We start from the raw sequence: 19,302 nt of genomic DNA on the forward strand, positions 1-19,302 counted from the left end.
GAACTTGGAAATGTTCGGAAGGAATTGGATGAAGCACAACGCGATAATGCGCTACTGATTCAGCGAATCACCGAGATGGCCACCACCAACGAGCCAGAAATAACTAAAAAAAAGAAAAGATCCCACGAGGATAAATCACATAAGGATAAATTTGTAATGAATGCGGTTCCTGGAGTAATATCTCCGGAAGATATCAAGTTTGTGAACCGCATGGACAAGGCGCTTCAAGATGGCGACTAAACCACCAACGCGGAGTTTCGTTCGGTAATTACCCATACTGTATCAAATCGTTTAACGTCATGGTTTGGGAACATTTTTTCATACGCTCTCTGGCAATATTTGTCGCGGAGACATAACCGAGCTTTCGCTGAATGACTTTCAAATACCATACAATCGTATTTATCTCCGCTGGGGGATTTCTGGACCGCATGAAATTTTCCGTTCTTAAATTTCACACTGATTGGCATCCTCGGGCAGGACTTTTTATAATCGCTGATGACGCTGTCGAATTTCACCGGGTGATATTCCAACAGTGACATTATAATTATAGCTGTTATTTAATTAAATATTAAAATGATATCAGGTAGTATGGGGTTTGGACGATCCTGGATGAACAGTTGTGCTGAAAATTTTTCCAGACAAGCTAGTTATTTCCTTGACGAGGTTGCCGCGGTAGCACCACCGAAATTACCACTATTTCGGTACGACAAAACCAGAATAATCTCTCCGAAGAAACAATTTTACGAGGACACTAGAGTCAATACTATCTGTTTGAATCTCAGCGAGAAAAAGATCATCGAATTTGATTCCATCGCGGAGACGTGTAAATGGTTTAACCTCAGCCCGGACACAATTCAACGACCCTTCTTTCAGGCCCGAGATGGAATCTTATGGATCGTGTTGCGCGGTGATATCGGCGGGAAAAAGCGGGCTTGGTTCGATGACGTTGATACTCTATTCAATAACGCAATTAATAGTCTTCCAGAAAAATATCGGCTGCAGGTCAATTATTTACTTGAGTCCGGAGAAAATAAAACAAAATATGGCCTCAACCCCAAAATACCCACGGTTGCTGTCAATTTAACTCAACGAACAATTCTAAGATTCAGTTGTATCAACGACACAAATAATCACTTCCGTGTCAGTACGTCACGGAAGCCGTTTTTTAAGTCACCAGCGGGGGATTATTGGGTTGTAATTCGCGGTGATAAAGAAAATTGTACCACCGAGGAGATAATTTCCGACGTGATGGAAAATTTAACACCCGACCAGAAAACGCGATTAACCTCCATCGATGGGGAAACTGTCAAAATTCCTATAAAAAATTATACTTAACACTTTCCCCATTATCGGGAAAACCAATCGCATCACGGGGTGATTTTGGAAACACTGCCGTGGTCGTGGAAGCCTCCATCGATGGGGAAACTGTCAAAATTACTATAAAAAATTATACTTGACACTTTCCCCATTACTCTGACCAGCCTCCATCGATGGCGGAACTGTCAAAATTATACTTGACACTTTCCCCATTACTCTGACCAGCCTCCATCGATGGGGAAACTGTCAAAATTCCTATAAAAATTATACTTGACACTTTCCCCATTACTCTGACCAGCATCGGGAAAACCATCCATTAACCGACTACACATGGAATCGTAACGCGCTGGTGTGTTCGTCCGTCGCGGTAACATCCCCTCCAGCGAATCCAACATCATCGATGGTCTCGTTGATCCACGCTGGATCATTTACAAAATCAGATTCGGGCCAGTCGGGATAATACAATGTATAATTCGATCGATCTGCGTGTTTAATATCATCGGATATCAATCGCCCGCCGAATCCCTTGTAGATCGATTTGATTTTTTCAATGATATTTTTTAGCGTCAAATTACCCCTTCTAAACCTCATATCCGGGAATATCTCGCAAAAATGTTTCAATAGTGTATTATACTTGTCAAGTCGGTCTGGTTGCGCCAGCATCTCAGAGATGCTATTGATTAACTCGGCACGACTCACAGGAACACTTTTCACATCAAGTCGATCCGGAACTACATCGGGGAGACTTAACGCGCCAAGAACGTTTCTAACGATTTCAAGTTGTTGCCGGGGATTGATTTTATCGGATCGACACGGCGTCGTTGCCACAGCGCTACCGTTATTATGTTCGTCAACTACAACACGCTGATATCGCTGTAGCCGCGAAACGTTTTTATTCAGATGTTCTATCTGATAGTTATCTAGTTTTCTTACATCGGTTTGAAACACGTAATTGAGATACGTCAACGCCTTCTCGTATGGCTCTAGCCGCTGTTCGGGGTCGTATTGGTGGTATTTATCACTTGTAGTCTCACTATTAACCGCAGCAATTCTCTCTCCGATGGAAGATTTTAAAAATTCATCTACGTGTGGATCGTCATCGATTACCGCGTCGCTGACTCGTTTCTGCTTCCGTTGTTTTTTTTCCTTCCATGTTTCGTATTCATCTGGTAATTCCCATTCAACTGAATAACCGGTTCGTTTCATCATTTCAACGAGTCTGCCCGTGAAATAGCGTTTTGAATTGTTTTCGTCAATAATTGTACTAATAAACATATGTCCGTAACCGGTATGTACGTCACAGCGATTCGGGGTTCTAAACAGCAACTCCGTCGACGACAAATTCCGTTCATGTGATTCGATTGTGGAAATAATATCATCGCGGGTCAATGGAAGCTCTGTTTGTCGTCGTCGTGTTGCAGAATAATGTATTTCAGATATATTTCTGAAACGATGGATAGCTTGTTTGGTCGCCTCTACAGAACCTAATTCTTCAGAAAACACCGTCATGTACTTGAATCGCGGGTCCACAATGGATACCCCGGCCTCAACGGTATGATTGTAAATCACTACATCGATGCACTCAAATGCCGTTGAAATGTTATCAAAGTCCTGCTGTTTTCCAGTCGAGTTGGTATCAGCGTGATAGTATTTCACGCGGTATCCTAAGTGCTGTAACAATCTAGTAAGTGTTTCTACAGAATAATTTCCGCGTCGTTTATTGTGTGTGAATACAACCACACGATTTCCTCGTTGTAACGTATCTAACAGTTTATTGTAGTTGTCTCTGTGAGACTGTTCCACAATGAATTTTTTACCATGATCGGGCTGATATCCGTTGATGATGAATTTCATGTCCGGGCGATTCAAGTATTTTCTGAATAATTCTAGGTCGTCATTGTTAGCATCTGCGTCCAGCACAATTACCCGTTTCGCAGATGAAATCAACCATGTCAGTGTTCCCCAAATTTGTTTGCCGCGACTTGATGAGACTACCTGTCGAAGGATTCCGTGCCACTCATCCAACAATAGAACATCAGGAATTCCCCGGACTCGTACAATCGATTCTATCTGGGAAATAACCCTGCGATGCTTTTTTGTATCGAATATAATGTCTCCATGGATCGTTTCGTACGATTCGAGATTATAGTCGATGGTGGTCTTTCTGGTAAAGGTCTTTCTGTATGAAACGCACAGTATAGACTGATCACTTCTGATAGACTTCCAAGCGGCCTCTGATTTTCCCAGCCCGCAAGAAGATCCGTCCATATAGTCGTCGTTGAAAATGATTTTACATCCCCGACCGCGCTCATGAATAGGTGCTTCGCAGTAAGCGCAATCGGGGATTCTCTTGGGAAATTCACCACTGTGATCTCCGCGATGGTAATTATACGATTTTAAGTACTTTTCGTAGAGGATTTTATCGTCACTAGCGGTTCCAATATCACGCTGTATTATTATCTTTTTTTGTGTGCTCCTGTAACAACCGATCACAAACTGATCGGAATAGACACGAACAAATGCATCAATGGCCTTTCCCTCAATGAATCCACCGATCTCATTGTACCCATGACGTCGCTGACAAATATTGCAAAATGAACCAGCAACTCGCCCCAGCGATATCATGTTGCTGGTTTGATTTGTAGTCCCGGTGATCTGATCGGGTTGTCCGGACAACAACGTAGAGAACTGTCGAATTTGTTCAGCAGTAAGATCATCACATTCGGTGATTTCAGGTTCCAGTTTAGGCTCGAGTTTTTCGTAACACGGCTGAATAGAGACTGGACAAGATAGCAGCGTACTGGTGAATCCAACAGGATAAATTAATCGCTTATCAACGCTATTTGGTTTTACCGATCTAGTTCCGGGTAATTTGATGCTATGCAGCCCAGCTTGTGTATCAACATTCCATGTTGGTCTATCCGCGGCAACTTTCTTCAACAGTGATTGATGTTCCTCGAAATCCACCGGGATCGTTTTCAACATGATGTGATAACCGCCGCTGGTTTCAAAAACTAGAACATCATTAATGGAATCAACTAACTCATGGAAATACAACAACTCAGACAGCGATGGCGTCTTGGAATCCACGTTGATGGTAGGATATCTGCACCGGTGTTTCGGAATAATCTCATTAACAGTGGAGCACCCCTGAAATTCTACTATGTCCGGGTTATCCACGAACACGTAAAATCTCCCCATACGCTGGATAATTACTCCACGAACCTGGTGGTCTGCAACGGTGAGGAGTTCCATTGCGGACTTTTTACTGGAAACGCTCCAAGATGGACCCAAACGCCTTCGGTAGTATTCTCGCATATCGTGATACGTTTCCAGGGACTTAAAAAATTCATCCGGAGATTCCTCGTAGTAAGATGTTCCACGCCCAAACAGGTTAATATCGGAATAATTATTATCCATTATACAGTATACTTTTTAATGTTTAATTAAATATTTATTTAATAGTTAATAATAATGGTTAATCCAGCACTTGCTGTCAATAAATGCAAATGGCTCCCCCAGGGATCAAAAGTACAATGTGGTAAAAACTGCTACGGTGAGTTTTGCGGGGTACATAATTGCACATCGAAACAGGGATGTAAGGACGGCCCTCAACCCTGTCTTGGATGCGGCAAGGGCGTCCGAGGAAAAATTAGAATTTGTATCGGTTGTGGAAGTCCACAGTATCGATCGGCAATAGAATATCTCCGACGAAAGAATAAACCAGTACCAACCCCAGAAGAGTTTTTAAAATCAACGATGGGGAAAGTATCAAATTTCTATAAAAATAAGTACTGACATTGGTTGTGTCCATCGCGGTAGCATTCTCCAGCAGGGGGGGAAATGACATCGACGCGGTCGTCGCTGTGTTTACCGGACGCTGACGACGCTGGGATCGGCGCGCAGAACCAGATGACGTCACCGTCGTGTAGGATGGACCGTCGTCGTTTTTTTTTACCGGCGCTGACTACACCGGATCCGCTGAGTGCAGAAGTATTAATTAAGCAAAATGACGATTGGACAAAATGTCGGATTCGCCCCCCCCCCCGCTGCTAGAAGATTATTTTTAGTGTTATATTGGCTCTCAACGTATTGTAGTTAGGCTCAAGCAGAAAATTCTTTGCATCACCGCCAGTTGTTGATATTAACTGCTTTAGTACTGTGTTAGGGTCAGTGACGTTATAGGCTCCTTGTGGTATTGAGAACGATGTCCATTAACCAGTTGAGTAACGAAAGTTATCGTTGGTTCCTGTCTTAACGTTGAATATCAAAGACCATATTATTGCTGATATCAACCCTATGCCATATTGCTCTTTAGGGTATAGTTGCAACCGTGGTGTGTACGTGACAGATAAATTTGAACTGTTCTCAACTCGACTATTTTGAGTCGAGGAGTAATGTAGCTGAGTTCATTATAATTAAGTTTGATAAAATTAAGCTAGATCACCATGAAGAATTTTGTATTCAATTGTTGTTATCATGTTGAACTTTCTCAAGTGATCTAGTATCTTGATTACCTCGTCAGTACCACCACCAGATGATATTAACGATGTTAATATGTTGACTAGTTCATAATTCGACTGATATATGCATATGTCACAACCAACTTTTTGCAAGTTATCGGTTAAACTTTGTAATGCTCCTTTATTTAAATCATTAACATTTGTTTAGTAATAGTCATATATCGTGACGTCTACATATGGAAAACTCGTGATTCTACCACTTATCACCGCCTCTCTTTCACGAATATAATCAAAGAAAATTTTTACCGAAAATGTAAATCAAATACCTTTTTACTTCCTCTCTGACCTCGTCTTCATCAGACGAGTATTTGATCTTATTCAGCAAATTAATTTCTTCGTTGTGCAAATTAACTTAATTTTTTGGATCTCTTTGTCATTCTCTCTTGGAAAACTGTGTGAAACGATTATTCTGCTCTCCTTGTCATTAAACTTTATTAGGTTAAACAACTCGTCTTGATCAGGATCGTCCTTAATAACGTCAGCGATAATTCCTCACAATAGGTTTCTCCGCAGATAGACGTGGTGGTATGTCAACGGCTAACAATTCAATTCGGTTCTTGATATCATGTAGATCAGTTTTAAGTTGATCGAACTCAGTTCTCATTTGTCCCTTTACAACAGATGTTTTATCATCTGCAACACCAGCTAGTCCTTTTTCTCTGATTGATTTTAGTTGTGCTGGTTCTAGTGTAGACTCAAATGATTATTTCCGAATAGAGCCGTTGTCACTGGCTTAAACTGTTTTTCAAGATCTTGTTCAACTTCAGTCTGCCCTAATCTCGCCGCAGTTTTTGTTGTTCACTATGTTTACGCAGTTACTCAGGATTAATAGATCATTGTACAAAATGTTATACTCTGATGTTGACAGGTTGTTGATTGATTTGAGGTAGCTGAGTACTTCTCCTATCTCACTATCAATTTCAACTCCAGTATTGCCTGCATCTTTAGCTGCGATCAGCAACAACAAGCATTCAACAACATCACTTGATGACTGATAGAGAACAACGAGACCCTCTACTTCTGAGCCGATGATATAAAGAGCATTTAATGATTCCGTTTGAAACTTATTAAAATGTTCGTTTATGTAGTCAATTGGTGTTTTATCAAGATATTTCGCTTTTGTTCTGCTTTTTTCGTTAAGCAATCACCAAGACCCTACTTGATAATTGACTTTACTCCACAGTCAGTTATGTTATTGAATATTTCTTTTATGTTAACATTAGCGGATGAAATAACTTCCCTTCTCAATTTGTTAGTTTCTTGACTCATATTTGCGACGAAGACACCTAGACTTCGCAAGTCAGTGCTTAACTCACTTCCAGTTGAGTTTAATGCGTCGATTGCCTCTCGATTTAGGTAATTCTTATAAGATTTATTAAAGCTCTCTGCGTCTAGTTTATCAAAAACAATCTTCACAGACTTTTAAAAGAGGATTTCTTATCACTCAACTGCCTCTGTATTTTAGCTAAATCCTTAGCTGTGTCATCAGCCTTCTCCACACCTCTAGCAATGTTAGCGTCTTGCTTCTCATCAATCGAGCCCTTGAGACCTTGCTCCGCAACTTGTTTTAGTGTTTCAGGATCAGCTGTTGTATCAGTTGCTTTCTCACCTAGTATGGCAGTTGTCACTGGCTTGAACAGTTTAGCTGTGTCCTCCTTTTCACCTATCCTTGCAGCAGTCTACACTCGCTTCAACTTTCTTTGTTGTTTGATCAGTTTGTGTAGTATTTCCTTCTTGTCTATATTACTCTAGTCACACAAAAAATGATATAGGTTGTATCGAAACATTTTTGATCTATCATTGCAGAATTTTGTCGTATAATAAAAAAATCGTGCTTGTTGCCCGTCAAATTGTGATAGTAGTAGGAAAACTTTTCTTTTGAGACGTCGCTACATTTTTCTCTAGCAATGTTCTGAATGTCTGTATGAAACAACCAGCGTTTCGTCTGATAAAGCGATCAATGTTCAAATCTCCTTGTGAGAGGTAGATTGTGTTGCAGCGTTTATTCCTTTACAAATAAAAATATGATTTTATCTTTCGCATCTCACGATGCTCAAGTGGTATATCATCAAATACAACAAAACATTTTAAGTTGCGTCTAACTCAGAAACTGGAGTCACTTGATCTGGGTCCTTCAGCATAAAAATGTCTTCGATTCATCACGCAATTTATCGTTGTGGTCTTGTAGCAATTGGCATTTATCTTGCCGTGGATTAACTGTGTAAATATAGACCTTGTCGTAGTTAAGACCGTTGTTTAAGTAATAGGTTCATCAAACGATTTGTCTTCCCAGATCCAGTGCGACCGGCTATCAAGTAATGCCAGTTGGGCAAACTGAAGTTGTGTTTATGAGAGATAACGTTCTTCGTATAAATATTAATGATGTTCATGTTATACTTAAGTTTTATTACTTCACACAGTTTGAAACGGTGATAGTAGAAATGCTGATGGAACAGTTGTTAGCGATGTATATGTTTTACGAGAAGTTGATAGCATGACAGGTTATCTTAATATGACGGGTAAAAGGATAATAAATCTCAAAACAGCTTATCCTTTGATAAATGGTGATTCAACGCAGGCAATTAGCTTGAATCGACTGACAACAGCTAACAGTTTAAAAGTAAATGAATGCGGAGATAACATGACTGGCGATCATAACATGGACGGCAGGAGAGTAATAAACTAGGATGTCGTTTATCTAATGCCTAGTGGTAATATAACTCAGGCAATTAGCTTAAACCATATGAATACAGTTAACAACTCAAAAGTAAACAAAAGCGGTGATACGAGGACAGTTAATCTAAGTATATCACTCAAACAGATAATAAATCTAGAGTTTGATTATCCTTTAAACTACGCTGATGTATCACAGACTGTAAGTTATCTTCAACTTCGAGCGGTTGATGTATCAACAGTTAATAAAGCCGGTGACACAATGACAGTAGTTTATTGTTTTCTAGTGGTAATATAGCTGGTCTGACGAACAATTTTCATCCTGCTGATAATAATGCTGTCAACTACACACAAGTTAAATCAGAGTTAACGAAATATGCCTCGTTAAATGGATTTGAGATGACAGGATCAATTTACATAAAGAGTGATAATAGGTCTAGCACAATCAACACCAGCTGATGATACATATGCAGCAAGTGTTGGTTATGCGAAAAGTTACCCTCTGAGTAAGACAGATGATATTAACATAGGAGCTAACAATGTAAAATCAACTGCTGTGCCAAGTGCCTCTGAAGACCTGACAAATAAAACTTATGTTGACTTAGCGTTCGCTGGTCTTGTTCGAAGAACAAAAAATAATGTTGGTCATATTCCGCCATTAACTGGTGATACTGGAAATAGAATCGGGTTCATTGTTAGTGCATCATCTTTTTATGCTGGTTATAACCCATACGTTGCTTGTAGATGGCACTTGCCAGCAACAAACGTAAATGAGTGGGCGACAAAACATCACAAACAATAATTTTTGGTTCAAGGTAGAGTGTCCAACTGCCGTAGCAATACATAAATTTAGTTTACGATGTCTATCTAATGGTGGAGAAAGACTCTACAGCTGGAGGCTTGAGGGATCACATGATAACATAACGTTTGCAACGGTTTATCAAGCAACTAATCCAACATACATTGGAGTACCAGCACAAGAGTTCGCTGTGTCAACAATAACAAAATACGAGTAGTTTAGACTCTACTGTGTCAATTCTGATGGAGAAAATCCTGGATTGAGTGGTTTTCAAATTTAAACAATTGATCATCAAGTTTAAAATGTTTGTAGAGTTTAAAATAATGGTCAGCTCTTTTCAAAATGTGTGTCATTTTATGGACAAGTGTTAACAGACGAGATATACTCTGTACCATATTCGTTGTTGAAAAACGACCAAAATCCAGATCTCGCCGAGTTTGAGATTGATTATGAAAAATAAAATAATATTCGATTTGTTCACGCAATGAGAAGCGAAGAATGTAGAGAAAAGATTGATGATTATAGGGCGATGCTACGCTTTTCAATCTAAGATGGAATCAACAAGATGGATGAGTAAATCTCTGACTTGATTGACAAGGTAATAAACGAGATTCACCCAGACTTCACGTGGTCGTTGTTAACTAAAAACAAATTGATGATAAAGAAACCTGATGAGCACCATGATACAAGACATAAATTAATAACTGATCATGCCAAGACCAGAAAGGATATGAAAAGACACGATGAAAAAAATACGAGTACATAAGAGACGGCTGCATGACAAACTAGGATTAAGACTTAAGGATTTTGATTTGTTGATAGACATGTATGATATTATGGATGACGCGTAAGTTTACGAACATCCTATTTAGTTTTTTTCAGCAACATAATAAACAGAGTAACATACTTCAATAGTGATACTGGTGCAGGGTATTATGCCGCGATGATAGCACTAAGAAAAGTTAGAGAGAGAAAGTTGATGTGCTAGCTGAGCATCTTAAGCAAAATGACACATATATCTTCAATGTTTTTCCATGGCCGTATCGTACAGATTAACTGATGAGGAAATGAAAACGGTTGATGGGACAAAACCAAAATGACCGACTGTTTTAGATAAATAAATTAAGATTTAAAAATTGTATCAATTCAGTGAGTAGTAGATTCAGTGTGGAACACCACGTTTACGCGATGATAAAAAAAAAATCTCTACGCTCGAAAAGTTGTTGACGGAGAGCCAATTGATGATAGTAGATTATTTGAATATGGTGGACCGCTAGCTACTGAATCAGTGTTATTTGCTGGTGATTTCGTTATTCTCTACAGACACTTATTCGTTAAGCCAGTTGTTGATTTTGCTATACAATCAGCAGTTGATTTCATTGATAAACGTATGGATAGATATGGTACAGTCAATGTAAAAAAAACATGAGCAAGTAAGACATTATGATATAAATTTTGATGCTGTTTACTCAAACGGAAGAAAAAAAGAAGTTAGTCGACCAAAAATCAACGTGTTTTGATAAATACAGCTCATTTTTGGATAACACCTATAGGTTTACAAACTTTCTAAACGGCTATGATCTTTTCAAAAACTTTGAACAGATAGAGGACGGAAAAGTTGTACCAGAGGGTTTTAAATTTGATTTTGAGATATACGATTCATATGCTTTTGCATATTCAGTTTTATACGGCTTATTAACTAATAAACTTGTACCAGCAAAAAGATTTAACAAAAAGTACAAAGATTACCAATACATTTCTAACTCAAGGACCTCTCCAAAATCAAGAGAACTCTGGGCCAGGATAAAACCAACTCCAGTATATTCCCACGAGCGCGAAAAACTAACGAACAAAGACGATCCATTTCTTGTTTAGTACCAGAAATTTTTTAATGATCCAGCAAATGCCGATTTTTTTAAAGACATAAAAACATACATTGAAGTAACTCACTCAGATTATCCTAACGTTGTCGACTATCTTGGTAAATATGCAACATCTTATGTTGTACTAGAAAGGTATTTCACAATAGGAACACCAGTGGATTATGTGAGAGAAGCCATCAGTTTCATTGATAGCGTAGAAGCACCAGAGTTGATCAACGAAGTCGCAAAAAAGGAGACAGAGCCCAATTTGGGTAAAGTTGTTCAAAGAAAATTTGCAGCAGAAGAAAAAGAGCAGTTGAGAGTCAAAAACTCAGCGCTGTTTGACAAGTACAAATCATTTCTCAATCAACCTGAGAACATTGATTTTGCTACAGTTGTGAGAGAAGTTGCTCCTCAATTTGTTTTGTGGCCTAGAGAGTAATAAAATTGATAATAATAATAATGAAAACTATTTTTTACACACACTACCACAAAAAATGCTACTGCGCAAGAAAATCATATGCATATTACGGTAGAATACTCAAGATAACTGATTATTTACCCACAATAATAACAACAACTAGCCTAGCAGCAACTTGGGCGTTGATTAAACAATTTGGGTTAATTTTATCTGGAGTTGGCTTTGCCTTGGACATGAGAGCGATAAAGGTTAATCCAATTATCAGATTTAAAAAATAATCGTGTAAGATAGCGTATATTGTTTATACTAGAGTGTTAAACGAGATAAAATCTTACTTGAGAGGTTTTAGCGACAACTTAAATGATCTGATGAAGGAGTGTAAAACAACATACAATTTGCTGAATGAAATATTACCAAACAGGATAATGACGTATGAGAATACATATGAGAAACAATACGACATTAATTTTTATCTAAACTTAATTATAATGAACGTGAAAGATTTGCTTGATGAAATATTCAACGAGACGTGTGAAATAAGCGTGAGAGATCTTGGCCGCGAAAAACTGGAGTATAATGGGAAACCCTTTTGTTGATGGCACATACAATTTTTACTGTCCAATATCACAAAACAAATACACAAAGCTGACGATGGACCTAAACAATGTTAAACTTTACGATGAATACGGTGCGACAATAATAAATTACCAGGTGTTGGAGGCGTTTACTACAAGCAAAAGAATAAAGAGTATTGTCACACATTTGTTTTACAAATTCAATGACGAGTTTTACATAAAAGCATGACCAAGTAAGATCTGGATAACTGAACTATATGTCAAAGAAATTGTATAAAATCAAATAAATAATGAGCAAGATAGAGAATCGCTTGATTGAGTTTGCAAAGCAAGCTGAATAGGTGATTGAGATCAGTGACGACGTTGCAAAATCACATGATAGCCTAGCTAAATTGGAAAAGACAATAACATATTTCTCTGGCCAAATAGAAAATGTGATCAAGATAACAGAAGAAACCAATAAAGACGCTCTCAAAAATCTTGAGCATGATGTCATCAGTTTTACTTATCAGGCTGAAAAAATACTGACGGTCTTAGAAAAGATAATGGAGTCTGTCGGAAATGAGCATGTTGTTGTTGAAATTGAGGATGAACCTGTTTTCGTTATGTTTTGGTCTCTAAATCAGAAAGGAGTATAAAAAATTGATTTGTACTTGTTTTGAGAGTGCATTAGTACGAAATCACAAAATAAGTACAAAATGACGAAAAAGGAGACCAAAATTTATACTGGGCCGAGGTGGTGATGGAGAACTCTCCTTTTTCGCTACTACTATAGCTCCATATTTTAATTTCTCAGCTAATAATGTCTGTTCTGTGTCTGTTTTTGATTAAGTGGTTTGTGTGTCTATTTGCTTCAGTATGAAATAGTATTTTAGTATTATTTCTCAGCTATCAATGTTTAACCTGTGTGTCTGTGTTTCAGAATCAAGCGTGTTGAAAGGTTTGTCACAACTGTCACGCAATACTCAGTATGGAATATATCACTGGTATATTCTAGAACAGAGACTAATGTAAAGTATGCAATTCCTCCCTAAGGCGAGGTCACATGTTGATTTGCTGTTGTGCAATGAAATGTCCTTGCACACATATATCGCTGACTGGCCCAGTGATTCATGTGCAGGCCTGGCCACAGAGCGGCAACGTCTTGTGCACAGATCAAGACATAGGTGCATACAACGTAGGTATATAGAATCTATGTTGGGGTTTGGGCCGAGACAAGGAAATCCCAGTCAAGGGTTTATATTATTTGTCTCCCCACTAGGCTTTTCTGGCTGTTACTAAGTTTTTCGTTGTTGTTAAAAGAGTAGGGAGGCTATGAAGTGTATAGGTCTATAGTATATATGCATGGATAAGTGTTTTCTGTTATATTGTTCATTTCACACAGCATTGAGAATTTTATCATATCTGTAGCACAATCATTTTCAGGTCAGCGTCATTAAATGTAGCTAACAGTATATAATTTGTTTCACACGAAGTATTTAAAACTAATTAGGTAGCTTTAGCTACATTTAATGACGCTGATTTAAAAAAAAAATGTATTGAGCTAGGCCTGCATATAGGATAAAGTTGACCATGCTGTGTGGAACGAACAAGCATAATACCAAAAAGCTCGACGTCATATGCGTTTGTCTTTGTCTCTTTCTAGAATAGATTTTGTACGGAGTGTTCTCAAAGATAGATTTAACATAAGTTACTATGTTTTTTTATATATTTGTTCATGTTGTTGTTGTTGTTTGATTTTAGTACAACTACGTCAGGCAACAAGGGTTTCTTTTTTATAAGGTAGTTCAGAGCGCGTGGACACCTTGACTGAGATGACTGGTCTGAGATGACTAGACTGAGACAAGAAAAGTATGGTTAGCAAAACAAGTAGATTTCTCTGTCGCATGGGTGAAAAAAGTAATTATAGTGTAGGCATTTGATTAACTGTCATTCGCTCACATCTATCAAAGAGTATACCGTCACACATGTACTGTCAGTGCGCGGCTTACCTGTCTGTTTTGCTCATTGACATAAACACTCTATACCTCTCTATTTTAGCTCTCATTTTTTATATATAGTGTTTTGAATGTATTATTGAGACATTTGATCAATTCTGTTTTATTATATGTTGCTCCAAAAGCCTAGTCTCACGCCGGTGCTTAGCAATACTTAATATTTTTGTTTCTAAGCTGTCGAAAACATAACAAATTCACTTTGAAAATTACGCCGTACCCCTAACTGTTTCTAGATTCTAAATTAAACCGAGTCCAACTATCCAGCAAGTGGCATGCTCATCAGACAATATACATTCTTACTGCCATACGTACATATACATTGCCTTATATATAAATCTTTCATATACAATGCCGTGAAGTTTCTGGTGTAGCTAAATTTGTATAGATTGTACTGATGCTACAAATAACTGTTACGAAGGAAGTGATGTAATTTGGCCTGAAGACCCAAAACTGAAATTCAGGATAACCTAGTAGTTAAAAATTAAACTATTAAGTGTTGGTATTTACCCCTCAGATATGCTTAAAACACCTTTGTTTTGTTATATAAGAGAATTGGCACAATTATTATAATTACTATATCAATAAGTGCCTGTGGTGAGACACCATTAATTGTCATTTTTAATATGTCTTAGTATGTTTTAATTTCTTTAAGTTGTTAAATAACTTTTATCTTGATCTCTATTTTTCATGTTTAGATTTAAATATTTAAACCATAGATGATAAAAACGTTTTTTTTTTTTTCGTTTTTTATTTTACCTCGAAAAACGCGTTTTTTTACGGTGTTTTTGCGTTTTTTATATTTGGTACTTCCATTTTTTTCAATCATTCGCCATACAGGCGGTCCTCTGTCATACTCTAGATAACAAATATCGATCAATAATGAATCTATGATGCTAGCCTACGATACTTTACGTAAACTTTAAAACTGGTAGCGTGTAAATAAGTAAAATATTGATTTTTGTGTTGCCTAAAAACTACTGGAACGTTTCTTTTTTCGTTTTTTATTTATTGAGAAAAAAATGCGTTTTTTACGTTTTTTATTTTAATTTTAACGTTTTTAACATCTATGATTTAAACGAAGTCCATATTTTGTTTGGTTTAATGGATTAATAGATGACATTAGTGAGACAACTTCGCTCGACATTATCAGCATAAGCCAGTAATCAATAATGTCTTCAGTTTTTCAAATATGCAAATGGTGGTATTCCTACCCATATACCCAGTTTAAGAAAGAAAAATCAGAAAAGAGTATACTGTCTACATTATACAAATTTTGGAAAACGGTGGGATGGTGGAGATGTGGGGATCACATGTTGATGACTTTGAACGTACCTATTTTCAATACAAGTTATGAATCTAAACTGAAAATTGTTTCTCTTGTGTACAAGTTCATTTATATGATAACTGGAAATGTTGCACTAAAAATAATAAATTTCTTCCTTCCATAGAGATCTCTCTCTTACCTAGGCATAATTACGTCATATAATATGTCTACGTAAACTCACGTTGAATATCCAAGCATTCTACAAATGACTCCAGCTTCTGTAGCAGCAGAGGGGGCGAATCGGACATTTTGTCCAATCGTTATTTTGCTTAATTATTACTTCTGCACTCAGCGGATCCGGTGTAGTCAGCGCCTGGTAAAAAAAAAAAACGACGACGTCGTTGGGGGATCGTCGCGTCGTCATTTGGTTTAATTAACACCTTCTGCGCGCCGATCCCCAGCGTCGTCAGCGTCCGGTAAGCACATCGACGACCGCGTCGATGTCATCGCCCCCTCTGCTGCTATGATCTTACAAACAGAGTGATCACTAACTCCTCCTCTTGCAGATCAATTAGGTTATTTGACTGATCGGTAAGTCTGAAATTAATTCTCGTTAAAAACCGATCATGGCATCGCATATAGACCGGATTAATCGGACTCTCAATGATCAAAAATCCCGGAGGGGCTGTTGGTGAAAACGAATAAAGGATATACCCCTGTTGAGCTTGATTTGATTGCTTGGTATCCACCTGATAACTCCCTTCGATAACATCACACACTAGATTGATCGCTATCACTGATGCGATATTTACGTTGTATGGAGCAATATGCCTACCACCATCTCCGTTATCGTGTCTGAGGATAGTTGATGGGGGGGGGTGTCCGCGGGTGGATTCTCAGGCCATCCTAGTATGGTTCTTATTGAACTGTTATAAATATCAACCATATACCCCGGTGTGCTTATTTCAATCGTCGACGATAACGTCGGTTCATGAACCGTAATAGCGATTTTTGATTCCTTTCCTGTGATCGATTTTATCCTGCGTTGAAATTCTTTATTGATTTGCTCTATTTGGTATGACCCAGTTGGTATTGTAACCTCCTCCCAGTTTGGGGTCCCATCGGGTTTATTTGTCCGTGCAAAAACCAGCGAGTTATTAGGTTGTTGTCCGTTAAATGCGTCCGCTCGGATATTAGGCCAACTGTGATATACTCGCAATTTTGCCAGCGCTATTTCCTTTACTGGAACCGGTGATGGGAAGTTCACACTGAATTCGGGTTTCGTTGATGTTATCGATATCATACTTGTTTGTACCGGAGTGGTGTTCTCCGCGATCCGCTGAAGTAATTGAGACCCTTCGGGGTTCAGCGACATTATTATTATTCGTTGTTTTTAGTGTCTAATTTCAACAACCAGGTGGTTCCGGCTTCCAGTTGAAAATCCTCGATTTTTGACATCGCGGAGCTATACAACTGGACCATCGTGGAGAATTCAACATCGGATACGAACAAATTATCAATCGATAACGAGATCAACCCGGATAATTTCGAGTACGCGTCGGATACTATTTGATGTTTTACTGTATACTCGTTGAGTTTTTTCTGAAAACACGATGATATCTTCCTAGTGATTGCGTTGGCAACTCCAGCAACTGTTGTCATTGCGGAGACAGCGATTGGAACAGCGATCGGGGTTATCGTGGTCACCGTGGATAAAATAACACCGGCGCCAGCTACTATACCCGACACCGAGTACACGACCGCGTCGATGGTGGTTATTTTACGACGGTATTTTTTTATTTTTACACGGTATTGTTCGGAAAGCGTTTTCAAGTTCGCGGAGAATTCTTTTGCGGTATCGAATCGATATTGATGTGACGTCGGTGATACCTCTGATTCAATTTCCTTGGTGGTCATTTTTATTTTAAAAGAGCTAGTGTTTTTAATTACTTAGATTCGCTACAAATTCCACATACCATGTAATGTTTGCCCCGGCTAGATTTCTATCAACGGCATAAATTGTAAACTTTTCAGTTGCGTTCTTGTCTATAATTGTTGATATTGTATTGTTAAACCCGGATGAACTCGACGATAATATATTAAACTGCATCATTGAAACCAGTGTCAATCGATAAATGCCCTTAACAGTTGCGGTGATATTTACTGTATTCTGTGTAGGAGTCCAATCGAATGATCCATGCCGAATTGTGTATACTGTGTTGATGATGTTCTCATGAGGGGTTTTTATTTTTTCGAATTGCTCTGCTACTCTCGGTAGCCCGTCTTTAATCGCTTCAACATCAGTTCTGATTATTCCTACTTCCTGCCAATGCGCGTCTATATTATTCTTGTTCGCTGAAACATTAGTTTTGATTGTTTCTATTTCCCGTGTATTCTCGGTCATACTTTTTTTGTTTGCTGCAACATCAAGTTTGATTGTTCCTATTTCATATGTATGCACGTCTATACCTTTTTTGTTCGCTGCAACATCAGTTTTGATTAATCCTATTCCCCGCCAATACGCGTCTACATTTTTTTTGTTCGCTTCAACATCAGTTTTGATTGTTCCTATTTCCTGTGTATGCGCGTCCACACCCTTTTTGTTCGCTTCAATATCAGTTTTGATTATTCCTATTTCCTGTGTATGCGCGTCCATATTATTTATGATCGTTGTAACATCAGTTTTGATTGTTTCTATTTTCCGTCCATGCGAGTCTACATTATTTATGATCGTTGCAACATTAACGCCGATTATTTCTATTTCCCGTTCATGCGCGTCTACACCCTTTTTGTTTGTTGCAACATCAGTTTTGATTGTTTCTATTTCCTGTCCATACGCAGTGATATCATTTATAGTTATTGTGATTTCATCCGGCTTGGTATTTTTTTTACCAAGGAATTTATCAAAGTTGTCATCGATCCTGTTAACATTTTTTCGCAACGTGTAAAATTGGCCCGACAGCGTTGTAAACTCCGAAATAGTATTTTTTATTGTTGCAAGATTTGGTTCGAATACTATCGGGTACCCAAAAAATCTATCGATAGTTGTTTTCACATACCCTTCGAGTTCGATTATTGATTTATTCAACCTTATAACACCGTCTCGGATTAATTCTATCGTATTCTCTATCTGAAATATATGTCCACCCGGTTTGATTCGTCCGTCGGCGGTATACAACGCGATGGTGTTCTCGGCGGCATCACGCTGTCGTGTTAAAACATCATTCAGTGACACATTACCGGATTTCAATTTACCCTGGCGGTCTTGAAATACAACTATTTCATCTGGGTCAACACTGGTTAAGTTCAACGTATCAGCGATTTCATCCTCAATTAGTTTTTTTATGTCATCGGTGGCGGCTGTTTCCGTGGATTCTTTCAGCGCCGAAACCGATCGTCCCCAAATATCAATCATTATTATTGTAAATGTTATTCTCTAAAATCCGTTGAGCTTCTACGACCCCACTAGTGTATTCGTTTACAACCACATGAGGTGGTTTTCGCGATGATGAAATCGCCGCGAGTACGTTCAATACCTCACGGCCACATATCGGCGGGTCACTCAATTGCTGTGTTGGCAGCGTGGAATAAAAAACCCGGGCTGAACACGCCCGGGCTGAACACGCCCTGATATACCGCATGAACTCTTTCGGCGGGGCTAACCCGTATGAATCAAAATAGACGATTGCACGCGGATCAATCGCGTATGCAACCCAATGAGTTCCCGCTCCGGAGGACCCATCGAGGTTAATTATGCCTGTTTCAATATTCCTTGGTGCCGCCGGTAATTGATCCCTCATAAAAACACCTCTGAAGTTTTTTATCGCTAGCGCGTTTGCGGCGTCTATTAAATCAAAATTAGACATGGGAG

The 19,302-nt window shown here is 38.5% G+C and overlaps 1 protein-coding gene across 1 annotated transcript in view; it reads right to left on the bottom strand.

Annotated features, from left to right (window-relative positions):
• The window catches only part of LOC149807218 (scavenger receptor cysteine-rich domain-containing protein DMBT1-like), a 163,644-nt gene that overhangs the window by 76,550 nt on the left and 67,792 nt on the right, over positions 1-19,302 (bottom strand). The window contains exon 8 of the mRNA XM_089963713.1: positions 15,673-15,705. Coding sequence (XP_089819839.1) covers positions 15,673-15,705 — 33 coding nt within the window. The remainder of the gene's footprint in view (positions 1-15,672; positions 15,706-19,302) is intronic.

This window comes from Sinohyriopsis cumingii, chromosome 1 (assembly GCF_028554795.1).
Source record: "Sinohyriopsis cumingii isolate HCF-2022 chromosome 1, ASM2855479v2, whole genome shotgun sequence".
Lineage (NCBI taxonomy): Eukaryota > Metazoa > Mollusca > Bivalvia > Unionida > Unionidae > Sinohyriopsis > Sinohyriopsis cumingii.